The 13228-nt window shown below is 44.1% G+C and overlaps 1 protein-coding gene across 3 annotated transcripts in view; it reads left to right on the top strand.

Moving 5' to 3' along the window:
* Positions 1–13228, top strand: part of LRRK2 (leucine rich repeat kinase 2) — a 474491-nt gene that overhangs the window by 298814 nt on the left and 162449 nt on the right. For all 3 annotated transcript variants that reach the window (XM_077468371.1, XM_077468370.1, XM_077468372.1), the window contains 2 exons: positions 9059–9288; positions 12308–12435. In XM_077468371.1, the coding sequence (XP_077324497.1) occupies positions 9059–9288; positions 12308–12435 (358 nt within the window). The remainder of the gene's footprint in view (positions 1–9058; positions 9289–12307; positions 12436–13228) is intronic.

Raw genomic sequence — 13228 nt, 5'->3', positions numbered from 1 at the left:
ATGGCTCGGATATCCAATTGAAAAAAGTATTGATAAAAAATGGAATAGAAGTGGTCTGTTATCAGCAGACTTACAATAAAGGTAGGGCGATAAGAAAAAAACCCACCCAGAGTACATTCTTAGGTGAAATGGTGAAACATGGCAGTAGCTAGATGTCGGTCACCGCCAGCAACCTAGAGGCACCATCCCCGGGAGCCGAGGCGGACAAATCAGCGGAGGCAACCCACACGGCGCCGGCCGGCACAAACTCACGAGGCAAATCTGCGTGTAAAGTGAAAAGTTAAGTGACCATAAAAAGCAATAAGGGTCCTTAAAAAATGAGCTGAAGTGATTGTGTGGAGAGGAAACAGTATGTGTGGATTGAGGAAGAAAAGGTTAAATAGAGAAGTTTTTGATTTTAGGGAAAAAAAGAGAGTGCAAACATGAGTTTGGATAAATACATCCTAACAATTTCTAGCGGAAAGAGTACTCTTTTGCCAGTCAAAAGAAAAGATAGACGTCCTTCATTTAAAATCACTTTTTTTCCTGCACCAGGTGCATCCACCTCTAGAGGCAGGGGTGGCGGCCTCCGTTGTTAGACTCTAGAGGAAGACCTCAGGGTCAAACCCAGGCACAAAGGAAGACCTGGGGCCACAAGTCTGCAAAGCAGAATACCAAGGCCTCATCAAGAAGAGGCATCTCCCCTCACCAAAGTGGGGGGAAGACTTCTGAGGTACTCAGAAGTCTGGCAAATGTAAATTCAGGACAAATAGACTCTCTCCACAGTGTCTCTAGGACACAAGTTTCGAGCAATTCCACCGTCTTGTTTTCTGAGAACAAACATTCCCAAGGATCCAGGGAAAAGGCAATCCCTGTTGCAAGCATTAGACCGATTATTGGCTCAAGGGGTGATCATACAGATTCCCACTCAAAAGCAAGGTTTGGGGTTTTACTCAAACCTGTTTACGGTACCAAAGCCAAATGGGGATGTCAAACAAATTCTAGATCTATGGAATCAAAATCAGTTCCTGAAGATCCGCTCCTTTCGCATGGAGTCAATCAAGTCAGTCGTTTCCATCTTACAAGGAGGAGAACTTCTGGCATCCATCGACATCAGAGGTGCATATCTGCATGTCCCTATATTTCCTCCTCGCCAGAGGTTTTTGCAGTTCGAAGTAGCACTTTCAGTCTGTAGCCTTGCCCTTCGGGCTTGCTACAGCACCTTGGGTATTCCCAAAAGTAGCCCCACCTATAGCCAGATTAAGGGCACAGGGCATAACTGTCTTGGCTTACTTAGACGATCTATTGTTAATAAACCAGTTGTTAGCTCGCTTGAAGCAAGATGTAGCCATTACAAGCAGTTACCTGGAGAGTCTGGGTTGGATTCTCAACCTAAATAAATACTCCTTAAAGCCACTAAATAGACACAGCCCAGGAAAGGGTTTTCTTGCCTCCCACAAGGATCAGCTCCGTGCAAGAGCGGGTGCTGATGATCAGATCAAAGAGAAATTCCTCAATTCGCCTTTGCATGAGGTTTCAAAACCGTATCCGGTCTGCCTGGAGCAAGACGATTCAAGCTTTGGGTTTGCCAACACGGCTGTCCTCAAGACTGTCCCAAAGCCTCAGTTGGTGGTTACTAACTCGGAACTTGCTGAAGGGAAAGTCCTTCAGACTGATTATCTAGAAAGTTGTAACAGATTGCAGCCTTTCATGCTGGGGAGCAGTACTAGAGAAGACTACTGTCCAGGGACAGTGGTCAAGAACCGAAAAAGCCTTGACCATCAACATCCTAGAGATTTGGGCAGTGTATCTGGCTCTGAGAACCTGGACCTCCAGGTTAAAGAATTGTCCTGTCAGGATCCAATCTGACAATGCCACGGCTGTGGCATATATCAATCACCAAGGGGGCACCGAAAGTGTCTCAGCTCAGAGAGAGGTGAACCAGATTCTAACTTGGGTAGAAAAGAATGTCCCATGCAATATCGGCAGTTTTCATTCTGGGAGTAGAGAATTGGCAGGCAGGCTACTTAAGTCGCAAGCAGTTATTCCCGGGGGAATGGTCTCTTCATCCTGAGATTTTTCAGGTTGTTTGCCAAAGATGGGGGACTCCGGACGTAGACCTTCTAGTGTCCAGGTTCAACTTTGTGTCCAGGACAAGGGACCCACTCGCATACGGAACAGATGCTTTGGTGACTCCATGGGATCAATTCTCACTGATCTATGCATTTCCCCCGATTCAGTTGCTGCCTCGACTTCTTCGCAGGATCAAGCTGGAAAGTAAGCCGGTAATTCTGATAGCACCAGCATGACCCAGAAGGTCATTGTATGCAGAGATCATAAAGATGGCAGTGGAGGGTCTATGGCTCCTCCCACTAAGGCCAGACCTGCTATCACAGGGGCCGATATTGCATCCTACTTTACGAACGCTAAATTTAATGGCCTGGCTATTGAGACCCACATTCTGAATAAACGTGGGCTATCCGGGTCAGTTATCTCTACTTTGATTAATGCTAGGAAACCAGCTTCTAGAGTTATATATTATAGAGTCTGGAAAGCTTATGTTTCCTGGTGTGAATCCAAGGGTTGGCACCCTTGGAGATATATTACTATTAAGGGCCAAGTCTCAGCCTTATCAATTTTTATTTCAATGACCGCTTGCTACGCATTCTTTATTCTGAGGTTTCATGCAAGGAGTGCTGCGGATTAATCCGCCAGTTAAATCACCCTTAAGCCCTTGGGACTTGAATTTAGTTTTGTCATGTGTTACAAAAACAGCCATTTGAACCAATACAGCATATTCCTTTAGTCCCTTTGACAAGGAAGCTGGTATTTTTGGTTGCTATATCCTCAGCAAGGAGGGTATCAGAATTGGCTGCTCTTTGTTGTAAAGACCCATATTCGGTTATTCATGAGGAAAAAGTGGTGGTACGCCCTCGTCTAGGCTTTTTGCCAAAAGTGGTTTCAGGTTTTCATCAAATCTGGCCCTCTTTGAAAAAAGTTTGGAAACCCCTGATTTAAGACCCCTTTCACACCACACCGCCCATTGCGTCGGCGGTAAAACGCTGCTATTTTTAGCGGCGTTTTACCACCAGATTTGCGGTGCATTTCGGGCGCTAGGGGGGTGCTTTTATCCCCGCTAGCGGCCGCGAAAGGGTTAAAACCGCCGGCAATACGCCACAATAGCGGCTTTTTGCCGGCGGTATTACAGCGCTGCCCCATTGATTTCAATGGGGAGCAGCGGTGGAGGAGCGGTAAACACATCGCTCCAAAGAAGCTGCTGGCAGGACTTTTTTCTGACGTCCTGCCAGCACACCGCTGTAGTGTGAAAGCCCTCGGGGCTTTCACACTACATACAATGGTGCAGCTTCTTTAGAGCGGATTGCAGGCGCTATTTCTAACGCTATAGTGCCTGCAAAACGCCCTGGCGTGAAAGGGGTCTAAAGGCTGCTTTTTTTTCTTTCTTTTTTACCTGCAAAAAGATGTGCATGTATTTATTTATTTATTATAAGGTGAACTTATCCTTTAAGGCCCGTACACACCATCAGAAAATCGGAAGTAAAGTTTCATCCGATGAATGATCTCCCGTTTTTCTAAACGTTGGTATGGTGCTTTCGACAGCCGATTCTGAATTTTCCGATGACAAAAACTGGATGTGCAGGCTATACAATTTTTGTTGTATGTGAACACAATGTCCGATCTTAGTTTAATTAGTACAGTTCTTGTCTGAAAAAAAATCATAAGAGCAAGACTACGCATGCTCAGAAACGAAAGAACTCGTACAAAACAATTCAATACATTACATCACTTGTGAAATTGAATTCTGTCGTACGAGAATTTTCGTATGTTGAGTAACCACTTCACTTTCGATATGAGACTAGCATGCAACAAAAAAATGGATGAAAATTCGTCCGATAATCTGATTGTGTGTACCCGGCTTTAAGATACTCTTATTTATGCTGGAACTTAATGCCAGAAAAATCAAGTGTAAAAAAATGTCATTTTGGCCCAAAATTGTGTGGTTTTATGTGATTTTACAGGTGAATTACATTTAGAAGCTTATGAGAGTAAACTCATTCTATTGTGCAGAATATTACATTATTTTATCTACTAGAATTAATTTACATGTGTACGTGGACCTTTTATGCATACATTATGCCCGTAAGCTTCTCTCCGAATACAGGTTTGGTTTATTGTTTTGTCCCTAAACACTAGTCTAAAAAACAAATCTAAGGCATAAAAAAGTACCTTTTAGAACCAGAGTTTTTTCTGCCTTTGACTGAGGCTTTCCTCATGTAAATTGAGTTTTAGACCCCTACTCACATTTTGTGATAATCCAGAGAAAATGATCTGTAGTAGTACTTGTCATATGAGATCTTGGAGACAGGGCCGGACTGGGAGTAAAAACCAGCCCTGGAAAAACACAGCATTATTATACCAGCCCAACAGCATAACGTCATTATTTTCTTGTTCATGAAAGTGAAAACCATACATTTTAAAGCACATTTGATGAAAAGTGTATTATATATAGATATGAAATCACGTGGTCAATCATCCTAGCGGGACCCCAGGAACTCAGAACGTGGGGGGGGGGGGGGCACCTTCCGCAGAAAGAATACACTAAGGTAAGGGGGTGGGTCACTAATATAAGGTGGAAACCCTTTATATCAGTGCCCCCTTACATTATCGTATTCACTTCCCCCTTACATCAGTGACCCCCCCCCCTTCAGACTGGCCTGGTGGTGCTGTCACTGACCTACTCTCAGGTGCACTGTGCAGGGCTCAGTCAGTCGGCTCCAGATTGGTGGCTCTGGTTTTTATCCTATAGTCTCTTCTCCACAGTCCACACAAGTCTGACTTCTCCCATGACCCCCATCCCGGCAGCGCTCCCACTATTGACTCCTCTCCAGACTCCCTAAGAGACTGCAGACATGATACAGGAGATGGTCAGAGACTGCAGACTTGATGCAAGAGCTCAAAGCAGCCTCACCAGTGCCCATCAAACGCAGCCTCACTGTGCCCATCAAATGCAGCTTTACTGTGCCGTGAATGCAGTCTCACTGTGCCCATGAATGCAGCCTCACTGTGCCCACCATTGCAGCCTCACTGTGCCCACCATTGCAGCCTCACCGTGCCCACCAATGCAGCCTCACTGTGCCCATCAAATGCAGCTTTACTGTGCCGTGAATGCAGTCTCACTGTGCCCATGAATGCAGCCTCACTGTGCCCATCATTGCAGCCCTTCCTGTGCCCCATGTCCCAGTCTGCAGTCCCTGTCTGTGGGAAGGTGTGTTGATGCTTGGTACGGTACCTTGCATGCAAGCAGGATATCCATGACGGCCAACAGCAGGCAGGGTCCGTTCTCATTTTGGATGGGGACGGTGCTCCTTCCAGAGGATCTGTTTGCTGTGAGATGGAGTGGTCCCTGGCCACCTGCACCTTCAGCCATTCTTATTTTCCAGCCCCAGTCAGCCTGTCCTCTGTTCCTGGGGAAGTGGAGAGCATTGGGTGGGAGCTGGAGAGAAGGGGGAGCAGAGAGTACTGGCGGGGTTGGAGAACACATGGGTGGGGCAAAGATCAGGGGGAGCGAGGAGCTCTGGGGGGGAACTTGAGAGCACTGGGGGGGGGGGGCAAAAAGAACAGGGATGGAGCGCACGGTAGGCTGAGAGCACTGGGGGGGCAGAAAAACAGGGGTGAAGAGCACGGGGGCTGGAGAGTACTGGGGGGGTACAAAGAGCAGGGGGAGTGGAGAGCAATGGGGGGGAGCTTAAGAGCACCAGTGGGAGCCAGAAAGAACGGGTGGAAAGCACAGGGAACTGGAGAGCACTATGGGGGGTGGAGAGCACTGGCAGGGTTGGTGAGCACATGGGTGGGGTCAAAATGCAGGGGGGGAGTTGAGAGTAAAGGGGTGGAGAGTGCTGGGGGGAGCCAAAAAGAACATGGGTGGAGAGCACCGGGGGCTGGAGAGTGATGGGTGGAGCTTGAGAGCACCAGGGGGCCAGAAAGAACGCGGGTGGGGAGAATGGGGGGCTGGAGAGCACTGGGGTGGGGGCTGGAGAGTGATGGGGGGAGCTGGAGAGCACTGGGGAGTGAGAAAGAACAGGGGGGAGAGCACTGAGGGGGAAAGCACTGGAGGGGGAGAGCAGGGGGGAGAGCACTGGTAGCACCCTATCACATCTGCGCAGCCCATGTAACTATAGAGTCACACATATGGGCATGTACATAGTGGTAAATGACAGCCCACTCCCTCCCTCCCTCCCTCCTCCATGCTCATTAACCAGCTAAACACTCCAGCTGCAGCACTCCATGGAAACTGCCTTACTAAAACTACTAACGATCTACTAACTGCTAAAACCAACAGCCAGTACTCCATACTGCTACTACTTGACCTCTCTGCTGCCTTTGATACTGTTGACCACCCGCTCCCCCTCAATAAACTAAATTCCCTTGGCCTCCGAGATTCTGCTCTTTCCTGGTTCTCTGCCTATCTATCACAGCGCTCCTTCAGTGTCACGTACAACTCTGTCTCTTCCTCTCCATTGCCCCTTTCTGTGGGGGTCCCCCAAGGCTCTGTTCTTGGACCCCTTCTCTTCTCTATGTACACCTCCTTCCTTGGTCACTTGATAACCGCCCACGGCTTCCAATACCACTTATACGCCGATGACACACACGCAAATCTATGTGTCTATTCCTCACCTCACTCCTTCAGTCTCCTCTCGCATTATTAACCTGCTAACTGATATATCAGCATGGATGTCACACCACTTCCTTAAATTAAACCTCTCTAAAATTGAGCTATTAATATTCCCCCCTGCACATGCCCCCCTCCATGATTTTTCCATCAAAATCAACAATGCAACCATCAGGCCCTCCCCTCACGCCAGGGTACTCGGTGTAACCCTAGACTCTGACCTGTCATTTCAGCCACATGTCCAATTGTTGTCAAAAGTTTGTAGATTTCACCTCCGTAACATCTCTAACATTCGCCCCTTTTTAACAAATGAAACCACCAAGCTCCTTATTCACTCCCTTGTTATATCTCGCCTTGACTATTGCAACTCCCTTCTCATTGGCCTGCCTCTGTATAGGCTTTCTCCTCTTCAGTCTATCATGAATGCTGCTGCCAGACTTATCCACCTTACCAACCGCTCAGTTTCTGCAAACCCTCTCCTCCAATCCCTACATTGGCTCCCAATCACCCAGCGAATTAAATTCAAAATACTAACCACAACATACAAAGCCATTCACAACTCTGCCCCGAGCTACATCACCAATCTTGTCTCCAAATATCACCCAAATCGTCCCCTCCATTCTTCTCAAGACCTCGTACTCTCAAGCTCTCTCGTCTCCAGGATTTCTCCAGAGCCCCTCCAATCCTCTGGAACTTGCTACCTCCACTCGTCCGGCTATCCCCTACTCTTGCTACCTTCAGGCGATCCCTGAAAACTCATCTATTCAGGGAAGCCTATCACGTCTCAAACGAATCTACCACTTCCATCAGCTCATTCCCGACAGTTATAAACTTTTGTACCACCTGCCCCACCCTATTAGATTGTAAGCTTTTCTGAGCAGGGCCCTCTTAATCCTCTTGTATTTTATTGTATTGTAACGGTATTGTCTCCTTTTTATATTGTAAAGCACTGCGTAAATTGCTGGCGCTATATAAATCCTGAATAATAATAATAAACACAATGAGGGTAGGATGTTACATCTTGATTGATGGAGTCTTCGCCTCCCTCTTATTCTAAGACCTAGGCTGGAGGGCGTGACACAGCCTGTAACTGGCAGAAATCCACCCACACCATGTTATTGCCAAAAATACCTTTTATTGTTATTATTTATTTTGACTCTATTCCAAAGGCTGTTTTTTTTTTTTTAACATGTGACTGTCAGAAACCATGAATCAGACTGAGACAGAAGTACAATTAAATCACACTTATTTATTAATAAAAAGGTAAATGGAGTAAGTGTAGTCAAAGCATAGCCAGAGTTCAATAACCAGATCGGGTAATCAGCCAGGCCAGAAGTCAGGGATCCAAGTGGAGCAACAGCAAATAGGATAAGGTGCCAGAAGGGATGTCAGCAAGTCGGTCTTTACGCAGGAGATGGTTTCTTGTGATGTGACCAAGGTGAAGGCAGAGATGAAGTGAGCTGGACAGCTTTAAGTAGGCAGGTCAGACGAGCAAGATCAGGAACAGCTGGGTAACTGTGGAGAGAGATGAGAGCTGGCAATTAGCCGACAGCTGAGCAGCCAGCCCAGAGAAGGAAGGAATAAGCCAGCCCTGACAGTGACCAACAACAGAGGACTTGAAGCTCCTCCTGCTTATTTTTCCCTGCAGACAGGCTGGGAAAGAGGTGGCTCATGTGACAGCTGTATATTTATTACGAAAAAGGTACTTAGATATTTTTTTTTAATTAAAATAATTAGTGTCATCATTCACATGCAGAAATAGAAGGGACAATGTTAATTAAACATTGTGTGTTTGGTATCACTTTAAATTGACATCTGTTTCAGAGGTAGTCTTGCAAAATTTAACTTGTGTGCATTTTAAAATAATATTTATAAAGCTTTATTTTATTAAAAGGAATGATTGCTGTGTGCATTCGAGTCAGATTGCAAAACATGATAGATTTCAATTAAGAAAGGCAGCCAGTTCCTGCTCACTTGTTGACTGCTAGTGCAAATAAAGATGTTCTTTCTCTGAGAAAGAGAAGGGCTGTGTTACTTTTCTGAGTAATTTGTAGCTGCATAAGATCTCTTGCACACAGGGCTTACAAAACACTGCTTTTACAGGTGTTTGAATTTTTTTTTTTTCAGCCCATAAAAGCACCTTTATGTTAGCCTATGTGCCAATGCACATATAGGCATTTACAGACTGAGGAAAAAAATATCTCCATCGCGTTCAGGAATGGCCCTTTGAGCAGAAAAAATTGTAGACATGCATAAATGTACCTAATTCACCCCTAGTCTCTAGTCATTTCCTAATATGGGATAATTAGGCTACCTAATGCATAACACCAAATAATACAGTGCATAATATATACATTCTGCCATGTTTGTAAATTGTTCACTTGATTTTAGATTTCTTCAACAACGCTTGAAAAAGGCAGGTCCTTACAATCGTATGAAACTGTTGATCATGGGAAACACAGGCTGTGGCAAAACAACACTAGTTCAGCAATTAATGAAAGAAAAGCGCCCAGGAAAAGGACATGAAAAAGCCACTATTGGAATAGATGTAAAGGATTGGCCCATTTTGATCAGAGGAAAAGTTAAAAAGGAAATCACACTGAATGTGTGGGACTTTGCAGGTACTATGATTTTTTTTCTCTCCAAGATTCTATATTCCTTGTTCAAATTGAAGGAAAGTACAATAAGTCACAAAATGCATCAAAGAGAAGTCGTCCCCCAAGCGTGGCAGAGAAAATGGTAGTCTAGTGACATAATGCAAAGGTAGGAACGCAACCCTTTGTAACAAAACATCAAGAACAGCAAAGCATAAATAGTCATCATAAGGTTACTTGCACGAGTGAATTTGAGGACACGCAAGAAATTATTGATAAATTAAATCCAGGAGCCGATAAAATTCCTATAAACAGAGGCAAGTTACCAAGAGTTCCAGTCTGAATTGGCCCGAAATCAACAAACAGTTATCTTGGAGTCATTAAAACAGATGAAGGATAGAGTGCAGGATAAATACCAGGAGCTTTTGGAGGCTTGAACTTGGGGAGATTGCAGTTGGAGGGGAGTGTCCCACTTCTGCATGATGGGCTGATAAATTAGTTCAGACTGGGAAGTTCACATACAGAAGAGAAGAGCTGAAAGGTGGAGGAAGAAGTGAGGAAATAGGATGAAAGGAAAAAGAGAAAGGGAGAGTTGAGAAAGAGGGGGAAGGTAGCTCAGAAGGAAGAGGTGGAGGACAAGGAGGGTTATCACTGAGAGGAGGGGGGGGGGGGATTTTCAGTGTGAATCTGGTCTCTATGGGTAAACAAAGTTACAGAAAAGGCTGTTCAGGGAAGAAGTAATGTGTTATCAAAGTCAGAAGGAAGGTAGTGGTCGACCCAGGGTTTTTAAAGGAGTTCTAGACAGTTGCCCTTGTATGGGCATGTCTAATTCCTAATTTTAATGTGTATATTTTTAACCTAGTTTTTATGAACATGTAGATACTTTTTGTATGCATTCATCTTTTGTGTATATAAATATAATGTAACATCTTGATCAATGCCACAGATCATGCACCTTCCATCTCTTTCTTACACCTGGCTTTCTTTGGACCACCCCTGGTTATTTTAGGCAGTGGGACTCGCATGATCATCTTCTAGTTAATCTTTTCCTTTTGAAAGTACTTTCATTTTATATCAATAACGCCTTCATGAGAGCAGGAGAAATTCTCTCTCGTTGTTTATATTGTTCTAGACAGTTGACCCTGTCTAGGAGAACTGCATCTATTTTGACGTGGATCATGGCTCTGGTAACTCTATTCTTCATTTCCAAGACATTGAGGGGGTGGGGGGGGGGGGGCGGGTTTACAGGCCTTCATGATGGTTTCCTTCACAGCAGTCGTGAATTGCAGGAGTAACTTGAATTGGAGATATTTTACATCAGGAGTTTTTTTTTACCAAATAGAGCCATGGCTGGGTCGGGGGCTAAGGTGTTTCCAATGAGGGCAGAAAGAATATGGATAATTTCAACCCAAATGATTGGGCTAGTAGGCAGCTCCACCAAATACGAAGGTAATAGACCCTAAAAAAGTGTAAGGACTATAATAATACCCAAAATTGGTAAAAAGTATCAAAAATTATTTATTATATGATAAAAAAATTCACATGTACATATCAAAAAACAAACATGGCACACAAAAGCTGCACTTAAAAATAACCAAAACCATCTGATACTCATAATGTATAGGGTCTTGTTGGCTCCACAACAGTAGAGCACAATGAGTTGCTGTAATTTGGACACAGTTTGCGTTTCGCAAGAGATGACCTGCTTCTTCAGTTAAAGTTTCAGCAAGAACACTAAAATGGAATGGCACATATATCAGTTCCAGCCTCTTAATTGAACAATGAATATACTGCATAACCAACTGTTATTACAGTACATACAAAAACATCACGATAGAAACGCATTAAATGGTCCTACTACATTAAGTAGGGCAAGGGGGCAGGTAAAACCACCTGGCGCTGCTGAGATCTGAGTGGTTGGCGTCAGAGCGCTGTGTGAATACAGTGAACAGCAGCGCGATTACAGCCCAGGTGATATTAGAGACCTTGTGCTCCTCCACCTTCCGTTTGAGGATGGTTTAGGTCTGGAGACATGCTTGGCCAGTCCCTCACCTTTACTCTCAGCTTCTTTAGCATGGCAGTGGTCATCTTGGAGTTGTGTTTGGGGTCTTTATCATGTTTGAATACTGCCCTGCGGCCCAGTCTCTGAAGGGAGGGGATCATGCTCTGCTTTAGTATGTCACAGTATATGTTGGCATTCATGGTTGCTTCAATGAACTGTAGCTCCCCAGTGCTGGCAGCACTTGTGCAGCCCCAAACCATGACACTCCCACCACTATGCTGGACTGTAGGCAAGACACACTTGTCTTTGTACTCCTCACCTGGTTGCCGCCACACGCTTGAGACACTATCTTAACCAAATAAGTTTATCTTGGTCTCATCAGACCACAGGACACGGTTCCAGCAATCCATGTCCTTAGTCTGTTTGTCTTCAGCAAACTGTCTTGCGCATGCTCTTTAGAGGAGGCTTCCTTCTGGGACGACAGCCATGAAGACCAATTTGATGCAGTTTGCGGCGTGTGGTCTGAGCACTGACTGGCTAACCCCCCCCCACCCCTTTCCAGGGTGGGCGATTTTGGAGGGACATTATAATTCACCCTTCCCAGAGTTATCTGACCATGCTGTAACTGTTTTTCTGCTATGGCCCCGTTGGCAAGTGGTTAAATAGAGTAGTAAATATTGTAAGCATTTATTAAAATAAAATATGAGAAATTAGATTAAAGAAAGCCATGCTAAGACCTGACACCTACAGTATTATGATTAATTCCAATAAAGTGTGATTAATAGATTTTACTTCTCAGTTATTTATTTTGGACATTATATTCTAGAAGTCCTTTTCATTCAATTATTCCTGAATGTTGCCATTTTAAAATAAGTCCTTGGTTATAAATATTTAAACTTCTGATGCTCTGACACAAAAAAATATTTTTCCATGGAGGCAATCATGTTCTAAAATATGTCAGTATTACAGTACTTTTTTTTTTTTTTGATTGCTAGGTTATGGCAGAATAAGTCTGGTCTAATGTTTTTCTATGTTTGGTTACAGGTCAAGAGGAGTTTTACAGTACTCACCCACATTTTATGACGCCACGTGCTTTATATCTTGTGGTTTACGATCTCAGTAAAGGAGCATCAGAAGTCGATGCTATAAAGCCATGGCTTTTCAACATAAAGGTGAGTCTAGTTTTAACAAATGTTGTATTCATTTAGAAAGAATGTAAAAAGTTTACATTGACTGGCAAAATAAACAAAATCTAACAAAATGTGTGATTTTTGCTGTCTTAATGTTGGCCAAAGCATGTAAAATTTTAATTACATGGAACTTCACTCAAAACTCAAACCCATCTCCCCACGCCCCAACCTGCAATTCAATGTCAGCTTTTATTTGGGGGGAGTGTTTTTTTTTTGGTTCATTACCTGTTCCACCTTTAATTTACATCTAGGCAAGAATGAGGTTTCTCCTCCTGCCCACCCTTCCCACCCATAGCCTTCTGGGTCTCACTGTACCGCATGATAGGGAAGCCGGCTGTGATTCATCACCAAGTCACAGCCGGCTCCCAGATTCAGAACATTGCTGGAATCCTTGAACTGGTATGTACCTGGTGTTTAAAAGCCGTCAGGATTTCTTTATCCATGGCATAGGGTGAAATGTGTAGGAGGAGCAGGGTCTGGCAGGTGCTGTTGTTTGCAGTGCACTCTTTTTTGTGGAATGAAGTTCATTACTGAAAAGAAAAAATAATCTTTCTGTTATTTTTTAATTAAAGTGTATATTTTCCATGAAAATTGCATTTTGAAAGACCGCTGCACAAATGCAGTGTAATATAAAATATTGCAACAACCGCAATTTTATTCTCTAGGGTCTCTGCTAAAAAATAAAAAAAATAGAACGTTTGGAATAATTTTCTCACAAAAAATACAGATTTTTACTTGTAAACAATAGATGTTAGAAAAATGTCCGGTCTTAAAG

The sequence above is a fragment of the Lithobates pipiens genome, unplaced genomic scaffold (genome assembly GCF_037356315.1).
Source record: "Lithobates pipiens isolate NorthernLeopardFrog02 unplaced genomic scaffold, aLitPip1_a1.2 Scaffold_8, whole genome shotgun sequence".
Lineage (NCBI taxonomy): Eukaryota > Metazoa > Chordata > Amphibia > Anura > Ranidae > Lithobates > Lithobates pipiens.
Note: the sequence above shows the minus strand (reverse complement) of the source record. Positions and strands in the feature narration are given on the sequence as shown.